This window comes from Heteronotia binoei, chromosome 2 (assembly GCF_032191835.1).
Source record: "Heteronotia binoei isolate CCM8104 ecotype False Entrance Well chromosome 2, APGP_CSIRO_Hbin_v1, whole genome shotgun sequence".
Classification (NCBI taxonomy): domain Eukaryota; kingdom Metazoa; phylum Chordata; class Lepidosauria; order Squamata; family Gekkonidae; genus Heteronotia; species Heteronotia binoei.
The window spans coordinates 22,229,858-22,246,931 of NC_083224.1; the positions used below are offsets into that span (position 1 = coordinate 22,229,858).

Genomic DNA, 17,074 nt, shown 5'->3' on the forward strand with positions numbered 1-17,074 from the left:
GGTGGAGCCAGGAGCAAGGTTGTGACAAGCATAATTGAACTCCAAGGGGAGTTCTGGCCATCGCATTTAAAGGGACTGCACACCTTTTAAATGCCTTTCCTCCATTGGAAATAATGAAGGATAGGGACAATCTTTCTGAAACTTGAAGGGTATTTTGGGGAGAGGCACCGGATGCAATGCTGAAATTTTGGTGCCTCTCAAAACACAGCCCCAGATACCCACGGATCCATTCTCCATTATACCCTATGGGAATCAATCTTCACAGGGACTAATGGAGTGCCCAGCAGACATTTCCCTCTCCCCCCGCCCCCGCTTTCTGATGACCCTGAAGCAGGGGGAGAGCCTCCAATCCGGGGGATCCCCTGCCCCCACCTGGGGATTGGCAACCCTATCCAGCCATCTGTTAGGCAGGGGCTGAAGGGATCGTTCACCCATCTGGCAAATGACAACAGATTGCATTCAATGTGTTTTGCAGTACTCGGCGGGTGAAGGTGACCCTTGCCTCCCCAATTATTATCTATCTTTGTAGAGAGGGAATTGTGCTCTCCAGGGCAGGGCAGAGGCATGACAGAAATAGGAATGTGAACACTGTGTTGCTGAACCAGATCCTGGAGTGTGGGACTGTCTCCTGTGTTTGGCAGTGGTGGCTCTCCAAGGCAAAGGTCCTTTCCCATCCCAACAGTGAACTTCAAGCTGAAAATGTGCACGGTATTGTTTGTTCTGAAATCATGACCCCTGTGTCTTTGAACTAGCATGGGTTACAGTCACCTCTTTATTACACGTGAAAAACAAGTGGGGGGGGGGGGAGTGTGTGGGTGTGGGGGGGAGGTATTTGAGAATTTCCTGCATTGTGCAGAGGGGTTGGACTAGATGACCCTGGAGGTCCCTTCCAACAATACGATTCATTGATTCTAAGTTTCTCTGAGTACTCCATTTATACCCTGCATATCCAAAGTGGTTTATGACATTTCCCCCTTCTCTGTTCGATGCTCACAACAACCCTGTTAGCCTGAGAGGATGTGACCGGCCGCCTGACCCAAATGGCTGTGGCAGACAGGGAACTCAGATCCGGGTCCGTGCATCAAAAGTCTGGACAAATTCACTCTGCAAGTTTTGCAAACGCAGTGTAGGGCTGAATGTTCTTAGGTCAGCGTGCGCAGCCCTGGTGGTCTGACACAGTAGATCAAAGTTCGAGTCCAGCGGCACTTTGATGCCCAACAAAGTTTTATGCAAGGTATGAACTTTTGCTCTTAAAGGGGCCGCTGGACTCTAGCGACCGCTGGATTTCAGACCGACTTCTTCGGTCAATTCAGGATGTCGCCTGCAGGGGGCGCAAGATCCCCCCTCCACTTCAGCCCGTTCCCTCCCCCCTCGCCCTCGCGAAGGCGGGGCTGAGAGCTGGGACGAGCTCATTTGCATTTCGAGGCGACCGTCGTGCATTGCGCAGGAAACCGGGTTCCTCCGGGGCCTCTGAGGCTGATTCACACGGCGCGGTTCTGAGTGTGGGCCCGAACCGGAGCAGAACCGGAGCGACATCGTCTGGTGTGCCGGGTGCCGAATGTTCGTGCGCTATGCAGGTGGCCACTGCACCCTCAAAGCCCACCGCGGCCGCTGTGCTGTTGCATGGTCGCTGAACAAAAGCATACTCTGGTTTCTCTTCAGATCGCATAAATCTTTCGCCTTTTACTAAAGATTTCCGTGGAGAGGAACATTTATGAGTGTTTCGTGAATTTTTTGAGGCTCTGCTTCGGCAGAGCTACCTTTTCTGAAGTTAAAAAAATAGATCTGTCTTGTTAATACATGATTGTGCATAGGAATCCCTACAAATAAGGTTTGGCAGGTGCCTGCACACCGAAGCTTCCACCTAGAATTAAGATCTGTTGTACTTAGAGATGAAGTGGTTATTTGTGTGCTCTAAGCACACTTCATTAGATGAGGAATTCAATACAGTGAGCAGGGCCATACATAGCTGGTAGGCAGTGGCTACAAATTTACGATCCAATGACAGAATAGTAAAATGGTAGGCAGTGGTTTAGAATGCAAAATGCTGCAAATTTAAGCAGCATTATACTGTATAGTTTTAATGTACAATGTAAAATTTTAAGGTTTTTAGGTTTTAAATGCTTGATTTTAAATGTATTAATTTGTTCCGATTTTATTGTTTGTTGTAAGCCGCCCTGAGCCACTTGTGGGAAGGGCGGGATATAAGTTACGGAATAAATAAATAAATAAATAAGCTCCAATGACAGAATAGTAAAATTAACAAACTGAGCAAACCTTTGATCTGAGTAGCAAAATGTGAGGGATGTCTGTTAATGATTCTATTGATATAAGTCTGGGCCAAAAGGAAAGCATTTCTGTCTCAAACGTTTTGCCATCCAATTAATTTACTTTTTAACATGTAACATACATATAGTTTGTTATTAGGAGAAAAATACATTAAAATATAGTGGGAGATGGGTTCAGTATATGTAATGGGATAAACAACCAATATCCCTGTTCAAGTGCGTCAATACAGCTAAAAGAGAAATACATTAGATAGTGATGTTCTTGTCCACCTAATTTACTTTTTAACATGTAAACATCATTCTAGTTTGCCATAGAAAATAAAGAAAACAATAATAAGATTGGTTGTTCTTAGAGGTGCAGAGGTTTTTCATGTCTTACACGTGGCTAGGTGTGTAAATCTGTCTCTCCGAGAAGAGGGTGTTGTAAAGTTACCTCTGAGCTTGAGAGGAGGGGGATAGAAGATAATAACAGGGTCTCAGAACACGAATAGAACTAGGGTTGTCAATCCCCAGGTGGGAGCAGGGAATCCCCCCTCCCCCGATTTGGAGGCCCTCCCCCCCCCTCCCAGTTCAGGGTCATCAGAATGTAGGGGTGGGGAGGAGAAATGTCTGCTGGGAACCCTACATAAATGAGACCTTGTCGGGCTCCGCCATGTGTGTCATAAAATTTAATGCCAGGTACCGGAGATATAAACTTTATCAAGGACACAGACAGTCACAATTAAAGATTTTTTAAAAATAAAATATGCATACAACACTAGCATTCTTGCAGTATTTTATTTCACAGTCTCCGATCACTGACACCTCTTGCTTTGTATTACTGCCTCAAAAACTGGAGACAATGTCTGTGCTGTAGCAATCTCGAACGTGCTACAGCACAGACATCGCTGTAGCACATAGAAAGCACTCTCCTTCCCCCATCCCCTTCCTCCCAAAGGGAGGAACTTCAGCTGATGGAGAAAACAGAGGCTTTGCTCTGTAGCTCCTGTGCGACTGAGCAAGCCTGGCAAAGTAAGCTGTGACACAGAAGGAAGCAAGTCAGAGGGAAAAGGAAGCAGATGACAGTGAGTTGCTCGTGGGACTGGTAGGAGGAGCCTTCTGGAGGCCTGATCCAGCCCACAGGCCACATGTTTGACACCCCTGGTTTTGGGACTACTTCCGTCCTTTATTCTGAGAGGGCAATCACCATCTTTCCCATCCAGGTATGCACACACAAACACTGTGCATGGATGCTCCTTTCTTGGGCTGGATAGTGTGGTCTTTTTATTGTATCCATGTATGTATGTAAAGGAACGGTCTGCTCCTCCCCTAATAGCTATGTGATTTGGTTTGGTCCTATTGGGTGGTTTCAGTTTCCAGATTTGTATGTTGGCTGAAGATGATGTTGGCTGGAGTCAACTCCTTGCAAAAAAACGGCTGATGTTTTCTTGTCTCTGCTGAATAGACCTGAGAACGGGTGCCTGTTTGGTGTAGTGATTAAGTATGCGGACTCTTATCCGCAAGAACTGGGTTTGATTCCCTACTCCTCCCCTTGCACCTGCTGTAATGGCCTTGGGTCAGCCACAGCTCTGGCAGAGGTTGTCCTCGAAAGGGCAGCTGGTGTGAGAGCCCTCTCCAGCCCCACCCACCTCACAGGGCGTCTGTTGTGGGGGAAGGCGATAAAGGAGTTAGTGAGCCACTCTGAGTCTCTGATTCAGAGAGAAGGGCGGGGTATAAATCTGCAGTCTTCTTCTACTTCTGAGTGAGTACTCTAGCCTGGGAACCCACAGCCAAAGGGGGACATTACAGAGAGTTCAAAGAAGCACCTGTGGATCTGTATGCACCTGAGGCTCAGGTGATGTTGCCACACACATTACCAAGATGAAGAAATTGCATGGAATGCTTCCTTCTGCTCTCAAAGGCCACGTCATTATCCGACAGGCTGTGGCTTGCTCTTCATCTGTTCCTGTAGCACAGCTGGATTTCAATACAGTAAAAATTATTTTCCTATCCAAATGGCGAGGGGTGAAAAAGAGATAACGCTCCTTTCATTCCGGGTTCTCGTAGTGAGTGAAACTCTGGAGCAGCCCCCACAGTTGCTGGAACTCAGGCCTTTCTTCTGGATTAAGTCTCCAGCATTTACACATGATGTTGTATATCTTACGGGGGCACTGGGAAGGACAATCCATCGTGAAACCCTTTTGGACGTGCGTGAAAACTTCACTGTTGGTCATACCTGCAAAGGAGAGGGAAACAACCACATGGTGAGAATTTGTCAAAATGGACCAAACAGTTGAACTGAAAATGAGGCAGTCTAACTGGGAAACCAAAGACAAGCAACATAGTCTTAAAAAACTAGCAACATAAATTTCTATATGAGCTTTCATGAGTAATGGCTGGCATTTCTGAAAAAGTGAGGGACTGGGTGGTGCAGTGGTACAGAGCATCTGCTTGTGACGCAGAAGTAGGCTTCCCAATCATCAGGTCCAAGCGGGAGATTCCCCAGGGAAGCCCCTCCTCCACAGCCACCATGTACCTCTAGATTTCTGGCAGGACCTGCAAACAGGTCCAGTTTTAAAATGTGTGTGTGCCTTTAAATTGGAGCAGGAAGTACTTCATGGGGAAGGGTTAGCAATGGAAGACTTCGTCAGAGTGCAGCCCCTCCATTTCTTTTGCTTTCCTTTCAGACAAGTGAGCATGTATAAAAGAGAGCAGCGTAACCCCTGCACTTTCCAGACCTCGTTGTGGAGGCACCAGAGACAGTTAAACGTGCGTGTGAGTGAAAGAGAGAGAATGCGAGGGGAGGGGAATTCTATTATTCCCTATGGAGACTTATTCTCATAGGAAATAATGGAGAATTGATCCACGGGTATCTGGGGCTCTGCGGGGGGCTGGGTTTTGAGGTAGAGGCACCAAATTTAGAGCATAGCATCCAGTACCTCTCCCCAAAATACCCCCCAAGTTTCAAAAAGATTGGACCAGGGGGTCCAGTTCTATGAGCCCCAAAAGAAGGTGCCCCTATCCTTCATTATTTCCTATGGAGGGAAGGGATTTAAAAGACGTGCAGTTCCTTTAAATGTGATGGCCAGAATTCCCTTGAAGTTCAATTATGCTTGTCACACCCCTGCTCCTGGCTTTGCCCCAATGTCTCCTGGCTCCACCCCCAAAGTCCCCAGATATTTCTTGAATTGGACTTGGCAACCCTATGCAGAAGGCTGCAGGTTCAATCCCCAGCATCTCAAGCTGAAAGGATCAGAAGATGGATATGGTGAAAGACCTCAGCCTGAGACTCCAGAGAACTGATTACAGTCTAAGGAGGCTGTGGAGAAATGCCATTTTAAGCTACGGTTATCTGTGAGTTGGCAGGAAGAGGCTGTCAGTCTCAAAGAAGGTTTTAGGCCTAGTCTCTTCCTCCTTCCCCCTCCCCTTCTGTCTGGAACCAGCAATTCTGGGAGGGGCCTCCTAAAGAGGCAGGAAGTCTTTAAGGCTGGTCTCCCAGAAGGCTGCAGGAGGGTAAATCAGTTCCTGGGTGGGAACTGGATTTTATATTGAAGATTTTGGGCGGGAAGCCTTCAGTTTGAGTTAAGTCTTGGAGGTCAGTTAGTTGAGAAGGTACGGTCAGGCTTGCAACAGTCCAAGTAAGATGCCTGCCCTGTAGGTTATCTAGTGAAGGCAAGTAGTATAATAGGGAGAGAAGGAGCATTTTTTCTTCCTATTATGATTTGTTGCTTCTGTTCACTTTTTTAAAATGCCTGTAAATAGTTGTATTATAGCATTGGAAAAAGTGCAGAAAAGGGCAAGTAGAATGATTAAAGGTTTGGAACACTTTTCCTATGAAGAAAGGTTAAAACGCTTGGGGCTGTTTAGCTTGGAGAAACATCGACTGCGGGGTGACATGATAGAGGTTTACAAGATTATGCATGGGATGGAGAAAGTAGAGAAAGAAGTACTTTTCTCCCTTTCTCACAATACAAGAACTCGTGGGCATTCAATGAAATTGCTGAGCAGTCAGGTTAGAATGGATAAAAGGAAGTACTTCTTCACCCAAAGGGTGATTAACATGTGGAATTCACTGCCAAAGGAGGTGGCGGCAGCTACAAACCTAGCCAGCTTTAAGAGGGGATTGGATAAAAATATGGAGCAGAGGTCCATCAGTGGCTATTACCCACAGTATATATATGTGTTTGTGTGTACACACACACATATATTGGCCACTGTGTGACACAGAGTGTTGGACTGGATGGGCCATTGGCCTGATCCAACATGGCTTCTCTTATGTTCTTATGTTGTAAATAAATTTAATGTTTGTTTAAAGTGGAGTTCCTCTGTACCACATAGTTTCCCCAACCACCTTAGACCATGCTACTGTAAGAGGGGAGTCCAGGGAAGGGTGAAGGCATGCAGTTGGCAAGGGTGCCAATCCTCCAGGGGTCTCCCAAAGAAGGACTTTGGTCTCTGTGATAACCAGATGCTGAGTTGGCAGAGGGCCTTGAGGCCAGGCCTCAGAACTGGCAAGGGCGATTGGGAGTCCTGTTTCTCTCAGTCAGGAACCCCTAAATTGAGCAGGTGGTGGCAGCACGCCCAAGTGGCAGGAAGAAGATTAGCTCCCTCCAGGAGTTAGAAACCCAAAAGGGCGTTGACGGGACTAGGTCTGAAGGTCAAATCGGGCCAGTTCCGTCACAGAGGCAATACTGACCTTGATGGATCAAGGGTCTGATGAAGAAGAAGATAAACTGCTGTGTGACTCCAAGTGAAGAGTAGAGTATAAATCCAAACTCTTCTTCTTTTCCTTCACAACCCGGGACTTCCTTGGTGGTCTCCCATAGAAATACTAACCCTGCTTAGCTTCTGAGATTTAATGAGATTGGGCTAGCCTGGGCCATCCAAGTCAGGGTGTTTTTTTAAGATGGAAAAATCTTAAACACAACTTTGCCCAATGACATCCAAGCAGCAGGATTCCCCCTGAAAGCATCGCTTGAATCCAAACCCAAAAGTGCAGCGTTTTGCATGAGCAGACGGTACCTGGATACGGGTTCTGGCCAAGGGTGACAATTTCGTACAGGAGGACTCCAAATGACCAGACGTCAGATTTGACGGAATAGCGACCGTGGGAAAGAGCCTCTGGTGCCGTCCATTTGTAGGGAACGTTGTGAGAGTATGAGAGGTAAATGTCATCCTGTGACAGAAAGAAATGCCAATTAAAGAGGAAATACAGGTCATCTGGGCGCCAAAACCGTTTCTGAAAACTTTTCAAGCACTCTTTGTATTAAGCACCATCAAGTGGCTTCTACTTATGGCAATCCTAGGAATGACCTCTGAGTCCTGTTGTTAACAGTGTGATGTAGAGTGCTGGATTGGGCTTGGGGGGGGCGACCTGGATTCAAATCATCTATTAAATTTGCTGGTTGATGCAGGGCTTCATTGTGCTTTTTCCAAGATCTGATGAGATCAAACTAGCCAGGGCCAACAGCTTCAGGGGTTTTGCCCACCTCTGTGTAGTACCCCTGGACTTCCTTAGTGGTCTCCCATCCAAATACTAACCGGGACCAATCCTGCTTAGCTGATCCAGGTCATGCAGTAAACACAGACCTGTGCTTAACTGGCCTGCTTGAAATTTTGATTGGTAAGGTTGCCAGCCTCCAGGTGAGATGTGCAAACGAGAGAAGTCACTCTAGAGGTAATCAAGAACACAACCAAAAGGCTATAGTGACAACTAACTAATGATCTATACCAACAAGAGGCCGCTTTGAGCCATCTTTGAGCGTTTGGTGCAAGTTAAGGGTTATAGTGGACCCCGCAGCTCCCTATTAGTGTTGTTTAAATATTTAATATTCATTATTTCTAATATCCACGGAATATCCCCTGTTGAAAAAGACTTGGAAACAGGTGGGGCAGAAGTTAACAACCTGTCCAGAGAATTCCAAGTTGGTTTCACATCATGTCGTTTGAAGAATATACTCTTCATTCAAAGGTACATTTACAGCGTGAAGAAGATGACCTCATTTGGGACTTTTTAACGTGAATTATTTTTGTTGGACTTTGAGACTTTATTAGGGACTCATGTCTCTTTATTCTTGTTGATATAAATCATTAGTTATTTGTTACTAGAACCTTTTGGTTGTGTTCTTGATTAGCCTCCAGGTGAGGCCTGGAGATTTCTCAGAATTACAACTGATCTCCATTTGACAGAGATCAGTTCCCCTGGAGAAAATGGCCGCTTTAGGGAGTGGACCTCATGGCGTCAAACTTCACTGAAGTCTCTCCTCAGCCCCACCACCCCCAGACTCCACCCCCGGAACCAAAAGGAATTTTCCAAACTGGAGTTGGCAACCCTAGGTATCCCATTTTGTATTTCCCAACATCCTCTTTTCATACTGACAGAAAATACCCTGATAAGCCTGGCCATCCCAAAATCTCCCACTTTGCAGATGTTGTTCTCTCCCACCAGAATGTTCCTGGCAGCCAGATCTCGGTGGACAAAATTTTGTGACTCCAAGTAGCACATCCCATCAGCCACTTGGGAGGCCATGTCAACCAACTCCACCATTTTGAGAGACTCCTCTTTGGAATCTAAAAGGAAACACACAGAGGCCTTCTTTATCTCTCACCACGGGCACATCAGACAGCTGCAAGAGCCACCCATGCACCCAGCCAAAGGGATCATATACACATAGGCTTGCCAATCCCCACGTCCCAGAAGGGAATCTCTCGGTTTGGCAAGGCTCTTTCCCACCCCCAGTCAGCTGGCTGGCAGAGGGAAGCCCCACCCCAACAGCCTCCATGTGCCTTCAAACCTCGGAAGGCTTAAGATGCTGGGAACAGCCTGCTTCTAGAAAAGTGTATGTGTACCTTTAAATCTTCAAGCCAGGCTGAATGGGGCCAGGGCAAGCCTGCAGAACAACATGCCTGTTGAAAGGGAAGGAGCCCAGAATCTCCGTTTGTTTTACAGTCCCTTAAGAAGCTGTTTGCATACTACGGTGAAATAGTAACCTCTAGGGTGAGGTCTAGTTTCCCTGTGTTAGTCTGATGAACTGGGTTGAGTATAGAGCAGTCAACAACTCCCATGGCGAGTAAATTGCCCCAGTGAGACCACAAGGTGTGTGCTTCCAAACTGTGTTTATTTTGGCTGCTCTGAACATCTGTGTGTGTGTGAGTGAGTGAGAGAGAGGGAGAGAGCGGAAGTGTAGCCAGATGAGGGAATGAAGACTGTATTCAGGGGAACTGCACTGCTGTATTTTTATTTATTTACTTTAGGAAATGCGAAAGTCTCCTGGCTCCACCCCCAAAGGTCCCCAGGTATTTTCTGAGTTAGACTTGGCAACCCTATATACACACCAACATGAAGACGTTGTCAAACAAGCTTTGGGTGTGTAACTTTTGGTTGAGGCGGCGGGTATCTGTTAGATCGGTTGGCCTCCCCTACTGTACCACTCTGCTGTACCATCTTGCTATACCATCCTGCTGGATCAGCCTGTTGTACTATTAACTAAATATTGTAACTTTTTATTGTGATTCTATTGTGATTTTGTTACTACTTATATTGATGTACTCTGCCCTGAGCCCCACGGGGGAATGGGCGGAATATAATAATAATAATAATAATACAACTATCACTGAATGAAACCGGGACAAAGGGCTCACCTCGAAGTAAGTCTAGCAGATTTCCTTTGCTCATGATCTCTGTGATGATGTAAACGGGATCCCCGGTGGAAGAGATGGCGTAGAGCGAGAGGATGTTTTTATGTCTCAGCTTCTTCATGGCCTCAATTTCATTCTTGAAGGTGGTTTGATAGGCTAGGTCCGCTGGGGGGGGGAAACACATCCAAGAATAAAGCCCCACCCCCAAACAGGGATGTCATCCCGGAAATGACATCATCGCATTGGGGATGCTCTGGTATTTGGCAACCTCTGTGGTTTTGAGGCCAACCCCCCTCCCCGCAGAGTTTGCCCAAATACCACAGTGTCCCTGGCATAACATCCCTGCCCGTCACCAGAGTGCCCACCAAAGTCCCCGCACTCCAGCAAATGTAAGACCTGGCAACCCATGCCACCTCCTTTCCCTTGCTCATCCCTATCCTAGGATTAAAAGGTTTAAAGAAAAACATGAGGAAAACCATGCGGGAGGATACTGTGGAGTTTCAAGCTTCTCAGAAGGATATAGAGCCCATGGAAGTCAGAGATGACTAGAAGCTGGGCTTTTTTTGTAGTAAGAACTCCTTGCATATTAGACCACACACCCCAGATGTAACCAATCCTCCAAGAGCTTACAGGGCTCTTAGTACAGGTCCTAGTGTAAGCTCCAGGAGGATTGGCTACATCAGGGGTGTGTGGCCTAATATGCAAAGGAGCTCCTCCTGCTACAAAAATAGCCCTGACTATGAGGCTTTAGGTTATTCCTGCATTGAGCAGGGTGCTGGACTAGATGGTCTGTACAGCCCTTTCCAACTCTATGATTCTGTGAGGTGTTGGTGGGGAGAGAAATGAGGGTTACCCACAAAGAAGCCCAACTTGCAAGGGCCAGTGTGGGACACCCAGCCTTTTGGATGTTGGAGTGAGTAACTCACATGCCTGGACATTGGGGGGAGCACTACGTCACTCTAAGTGTATGTTAGCTGCTTGAATGGGATTAGGGCTTATTTTTGAGCAGGAATGCACAGGATCGCAGTTCCGGTTGGCTTGGTATCAGGGGGTGTGACCTGATATGAAAATGAGTTCCTGCCCCTGTGTGAAACAATGGTGTCATCAGGGGGTGTGGCCTAATATGCAAATGCGTTCCTGCTGGGCTTTTTCTACAAGAAAAGCCCTGAAGCCTCTCTTGGTCTTAACTTGGAAGCTGCCCTCTGACCCTTCCTCTCTTGCTCTCTCTTTGTCCTCCCTTTGTCCTACCCCTCACTTCCATGGAGACGCATCAGTGAGAAAGAAAAGGGAAACAGGGTCAGATAAGTGAGGCTGTACAACATAGGAAGGGACCATTCCAAAAGGCTTAAGTCTAATCAGGCTTGTGCCAGCAAATCTCTTACTTTTGGGGAGCACTTTGACCGCGACTCGGACTTTGTCCTTCCAGTATCCTTCGTAGACCTCTCCGAAGTATCCTGCACCCAGTTTCCTGACCAGGCGGAACTCCTCCTTCGGCCGTTCCCAGTCATCCCAGTGGGGCATTGCCTTGGGTTCTTGCTGGAATCACAAAAGAGAATTCAGCTTATGGAAGTTTACCCTAAGGACCCCCAAGGTTTTCTAGATGGGTTTTGAGGGGTTTTTTTTAAGGAACTTAAAGCCTCTCAATTTCCTCACACACTTTTAGGTAGCTGGATGACCCAGCAGTTGGGCCATATTTTACAAAGTTAGGGATGCCAGCCTCCAGGTGGGAACTGGGGAACCCCCGGAATTTCAGCTCCTCTCCAGACTACAGAGATTAGGTCCCCTGGAGGAAAGGCTGCTTTGGACAGAGGACTCTATGGCAGGGGTGTCAGACGGATCTGACATAAATGAGACTTTCTCGGGCTGGGCCATATGTGTCATAAAATGTAATGCCAGGTGGCAGAGATATTAACTTTATATAGGACACAGACAGACACAGATTTTGTATCTCTCCTGTGTGATCAAGGGAACTGGGCAAAAGAACCTCTGGCTCTTTCCCTCCTTCTCAAGGGGATGAGAAGGGGGTGGAGCCTCAGCCAGTAGAAGGAAAGGAGGCTTGACTCAGTAGCTCTACTGTGTGATTGAGAGAGCCTGGCAAGGCAAACTTTCCCTCTTCCCCAAGGGAAGAGCCTCAGCCGATAGAGAAAATAGAGGCTTTGCTCTGTAGCTTCTGTGTGATTGAGCAAGCCTGGCATAGAAGGACCTAGGTTTTTTACAAGCAGTATTGTGATAAAGTAGGCAGAGGTGGGGTGAGGGGACTCGGCTTTTTTGTAGCAGGAACTCCTTTGTATATTAGGCCACACCCTTCTGATGTAGCCAATCCTCCAAGAGCTCACAGGACTCTTAGTTCAGGATCTACTGTAAGTTCCAGGAGGATTGGCTACATCAGGGGTGTGTGATCTAATATGCAAAGGAGTTCCAGCTACAAAAAAAAGCCCTGGAGGGGATGCAAGCAAACCCCGTCAATTTGAAAGGCAAATTCAGGTGTTAGCGAGTGCCTGGTCTCCACACTTACCTTGTAACATGGGCTTGTTAGAGTCAGGCCATGGGTGAGTCCCTTCTCTTTGTAATACTCAACAAGGGACAGCAGATCAGGAAAGGACCGGGTGGCATTCATGTGGAAATGCCCTTGTCCGTTGAGAAAGATCTTGTAGTGCCTCACCATTGACTCATCTCGTACTGTGGAATCCGGAAGAAGAGAAATGACAGCAGAGATTAGAGGTGTGTATGCAGGGGAAACTCCAAGCCACTTAAGATCTTCCTGTTCCCATAACTGCTGGCATAAAAACTGGGCTATAAATCAACTCCCAAGGTCTCCTTCCTTGGAGGTTTTTAAGCAGAGGCTAGATAGCCATCTGACAGCAATGAGGATCCTGTGAATTTAGGAGGAGGCAGGGCTTTTTGTGTAGAAAAAGCCCAGCAGGAACTCATTTGCATATTAGGCCACACACCCTGACACCAAGCCAGCCGGAACTGTGTTCCTGTGCATTCCTGCTAAAAAAAAAAGTTCTGGGGGGAGGTATTTGTGAGTTTCCTGCATTGTGCAGGGGTTGGACTAGATGACCCTGGAGATACCTTCCAACTCTATGATGCTATGATTCTAAGCAATGCAGACATTTGGGCAGCATTTTCCTATCTGTGAAAGTCACCTCTGGCCCGATAGGACTGGCAGTCTCCAATTGGGATATGCAGACCTCATAGGGTTGGCAATCCCCAGCTGGGGGCAGGGGATCCCCTGGCTTGGAGGCCTTCCCCCCGCTTCAAGGTTATCAGAGAACAGGAAGGGGATTGAATGGCCACTGGGCACTCCATTATGCCCTAAGAAGACTAGTTTTCATAGGGCATAATGAAAAATCAATCTATAGGTATCTGGGGCTCTGGAAGAGCTGTTTTTTTGAAATAGTGGCACCGCATTTTCAGCATAGTATCTGGTGTCTCACCTCAACCCCCTCCCCAGGTTACAAAAAGATTGGCTCAAGGGGTATAATTTTATGACACCCCCCCCCCCCCCAAAAAAAGGTGTTCCTATTCTCCACTATTTCCAATGAAGAGAAGGCATTTAAAAAGAGCGTGGTCCCTTTGAATGTGATGGCCAGAACTTCCTTTGGAGTTCAATTATTCTTGTCACACCCTTGCTCCTGGCTCCACCCCCAAAGTCTCCTGGCTCCACCCCCAAAGTCTCCAGATACTTCCTGAGTCAGACCTGGCAACCCTAATTATATCTAAGGTTCAAGTACCTGAAAGGTTAGTTACATCCAAAGCAAAGATCCAATGAAGAAAAGCTGTAATTATAACTTAAATACTATCAAAAATACTTGCATTTATTATCAATTAGTTAAAAACAATTATGGGCCCAATTGTAGCCTCAATATACACAAGTGGGACCAATTGTGATCAAAATAGGGACTCGTTTTAGCCAAACCAGCCTTTTTCAGTGGTCAAGCAATATTTGTACATATAGCCTGACTTACAAAAAGAAGACAATTAGATAATCAACACAGGACCAAAAGAGTTTTATAGTTGACGCAAGGCCTGAGAATATTGGTGAGGCCACACAGACTATTGCCTTCCATCATGGTCAGGTATATATGTCCTAAATAATAATATTATTGTGAAGCCTTCGTATTTTGGTCAAGAAAATACAGTCAAGTTAGTGCCAACGTCTCATAATATTGTGCCTAGAGCTGGCAAAGGCAGCTTGCCCATGCAAACATTTCCAACTTCAGCCGATCTCAAACGCAAAAGGCGTTTCCTCTGAGTTTTCTGTCAAGCCCCTCTTCGTGGGAAAGCAGGAAGTGAAGCTTCCTTACCTGACAGCACATACTCCACTCCTTTTTTCTCGCTGATACGGATGAGAAAGGCCCCGGTTTGGTTTTCTGCAGACAGCAGCCGATGTGCAGATTCAGAACGGGAGATCTGCCCAAAAAACCATCTGGAGAGGGTGGGAATAAAGACACAAGAATCATAATGCTGAAACACAACAAAGTCCACTCAGAGCAGGGCTCTGAAGGTGAAAGAGCCAGGCATGGTGAGGTATATTGCCTTTGCACATGGCAGTTCCATCAGAAAAGGTTCTCCAAATGGTCACCTACTGTTGACAATCAGAGATCTACTCCCTGCATCAAGGAAGTTTCATTTATTTACTGTTAAATTATTTAATTTATACCCTGCCTTTCTCCCCAATGGGGACCCAAGATGGTTTACTCAGGGGTGGCCAACGGTAGCTCTCCAGATGTTTTTTGCCTACAACTCCCATCAGCCCCAGCCAGCATGGCTGATTGCTGGGGCTGATGAGAGTTGTAGGCCAAAAACATCTGGAGAGTTACCATTGGCCACCCCTGGTTTACATTATTCTCCTTTCCTCCAGTTTGTCCTCACAAAAACCCTGTGAGGTAGGTTAGGCTGAAAGAGTGCGACTGGCCCAGATACTAATCTGACAGTCCTAATCACTACATCACACAAACTCTTGGTAACTAAATGCCTGCATGATGTCCCATGTACCAGGTGTAAGGGATAATTGCTGCTGGTCCCACTGGCGGATGTTCTGAGGACCACTGGGTTTTGGCCACTGTGTGATATAGAATGTTGGACTGGATGGGCCATTGGCCTGATCTAACATGGCTTCTCTTATGTTCTGATGTCTGGGGCAGTGATGCTCTGTATTCTTGGTGCTTGGGGGGCAACAGTGGAAGGTTCTTCTGGAGTTTTGGCCCCGCTGGTGGACCTCCTGATAGTACCTGGGTTTTGGCCACTGTGTGACACAGCACAGGTCATATCTCTCATATTTGTAGTTTACTGAAAATATTCTCACTTCATAGCAAGGTTTGCCAGTCTCCAGGTGGGACCTGGAGATCACCTGAAATTACAACATCTCCGGACGACAGAGATCAGTTCCTCTGGAGCAGGGGTGGCCAAACTTGCTTAACGTAAGAGCCACACAGAATAAATGGTAGATGTTTGAGCTGCGAAACATGCGCATTAGCTGTTTGAAGGAGGAAGGGAGGATTGAAAGAAAGGTGGAAAGAAAGCAAATACATGGGGAGGTGGAAAGAAAGCAACTTTAACATTAAATGCATTCTCCAAGCTGTTGACTGGCTTGACTTGGAGAAGTAATTTAAAGTTGGCCGACGGAGAGGTGGGTGCTTTGAGAGCCTCACAATCAGTGTTCCCTCTAAGCTGAGTTAGCGTGAGCTAGCTCATAGATTTTTAGCCTCCAGCTCACACATTTTTGTCTTAGCTCAGGAAGGATGACCCCAGAGCACAATAATTTATGTAGTAGCTCACAACTTTAACGCCAGTAGCTCACAACTTTAATGCCAGTAGCTCACAAAGCAGAATTTTTGCTCACAAGACTCCGCAGCTTAGAGGGAACATTGCTCACAATATGTGTGAAAGAGCCACAGTTTGGCCACCCCTGCCCTGGAAAAAATGGCTGCTTTAAAGGGTGGGCTTTATCATGGCACTAGACCCCCCACTGAAGTCCCTCCCCTCCCCAAAACCCAACCTCCCCAGGCTCTGCTCCCAAATCCCTAAAGAATTCCCCAAACCCAGACCTGGCAGCTCTAGAACTTGCCAACCGGCACTTACGGTTCTGCTTCCACCGTCTCCTTCTTGGCCACGTAGTTGTACGGGACATAACCCTCCTCGCAGTTCCTTCCAGCGGTGCCTAACTTCTTGGCCCACCACCAATCTCCATTCTTCTCCATGACCTGGAAGAGGTCCCCTGCCTTGAAGCTGAGCTCTGTCTCCGTCATAGCTCTGAAGTCCCACAAACTGGTGTAGAGGCAATTCCTCGAGGCTCGTGGTGGATCTGACTTTGTACTCATGATGCCAGAGGCTGACGCTCTGAGGAAGGGAGTCCTCGTGTATGTCTCTAAAACGCACAGAAAAACCACCGCCTCACAATCTTTGGAGGCACAGCGATTGCCAGCGTACCTCAGGGAAGTGTTTGCGAAACCCGCAGAGTTGGTTTATCAGTGCCAGTCGTCAGGCTGGTGCTGTCAGATCAGAAGACTTTGCAAGAATTCCCTCTGCACTTCCTCTTTAGGAGCAAACAGAGCAATAATCTCTTAGCCCTGCCCCCTTGTGAACTCCTCTGACAGATTCAAGGAGAGGAAGTTGCTGCTGAGACTGGGAAAGGGAATAGGGTTGCTAAATCCAATTCAAGAAATAATTTGGGATTTTGGGGGTGGAGCCAGGAGACATTGGGGGTGGAGTCAGCAACATTACAATTTCATATACCATTTTCTTCAACCATAAATTACAAATCATATCAGCGCCGTGTGAGTGATCCATTTTGGAGTGCTGAGTGGGAAATGCCTCTTCAAGGAAGGGTCCATCGGAAACATAAGAACATAAGAGAAGCCATGTTGGCCAATGGCCCATCCAGTCCAACACTCTGTGTCACAGAGTGGTCAAAAAAATCCAAGTGCCATCAGAAGGTCCACCCGTGGGGCCAGGACACCAGAAGCCCTCCCATTGTGCCCCCCCCCCAAGCACCAAGAATACAGAGCATCACTGCCCCAGACAGAGTTCCAACAATACGCTGTGGCTAATAGAAGAAGAAGAAGAAGAAGAAGAAGAAGAAGAAGAAGAAGAAGAAGAAGAAGAAGAAGAAGAAGAAGAAGAAGAAGAAGAAGAAGAAGAAGAAGAAGAATTGCAGATTTATA

General features: G+C 47.0%; 1 protein-coding gene and 1 non-coding gene across 2 annotated transcripts; one reads left to right on the plus strand and one right to left on the minus strand.

Annotated features, from left to right (window-relative positions):
* The first annotated feature begins 1,642 nt into the window (after positions 1-1,642).
* Positions 1,643-1,758, plus strand: LOC132567849 (U5 spliceosomal RNA). Its single transcript, XR_009555122.1, has one exon. It is a non-coding gene; the product is annotated as a U5 spliceosomal RNA (small nuclear RNA).
* Positions 1,759-4,315: 2,557 nt separating this feature from the next.
* On the minus strand, positions 4,316-16,234 carry PTK6 (protein tyrosine kinase 6). The gene is made up of 8 exons (XM_060233219.1): positions 15,993-16,234; positions 14,216-14,337; positions 12,421-12,584; positions 11,288-11,441; positions 9,909-10,070; positions 8,656-8,837; positions 7,290-7,443; positions 4,316-4,503 (listed from the first exon to the last, which is right to left on the minus strand). The coding sequence occupies exons 1-8, from the start codon at positions 16,229-16,231 to the stop codon at positions 4,316-4,318; spliced, it is 1,365 nt and encodes a 454-aa protein (XP_060089202.1). The 5' UTR covers positions 16,232-16,234.
* Between the last annotated feature and the right edge of the window lie 840 nt (positions 16,235-17,074).

What these genes read in the sequence shown, in the direction of transcription:
- PTK6 (XM_060233219.1), bottom strand. Translation starts at nt 16,231, where the DNA reads ATGAGTACAAAGTCAGATCCACCACGAGCCTCGAGGAATTGCCTCTAC. An exon ending in AGTGGAGTATGTGCTGTCAG is followed by an intron (nt 12,585 to 14,215) that starts GTAAGGAAGCTT and finishes CGGATTCCACAG; the next exon opens with TACGAGATGAGTCAATGGTG. An exon ending in GGTCAAAGTGCTCCCCAAAA is followed by an intron (nt 10,071 to 11,287) that starts GTAAGAGATTTG and finishes TCCCCCCCCCAG; the next exon opens with CGGACCTAGCCTATCAAACC.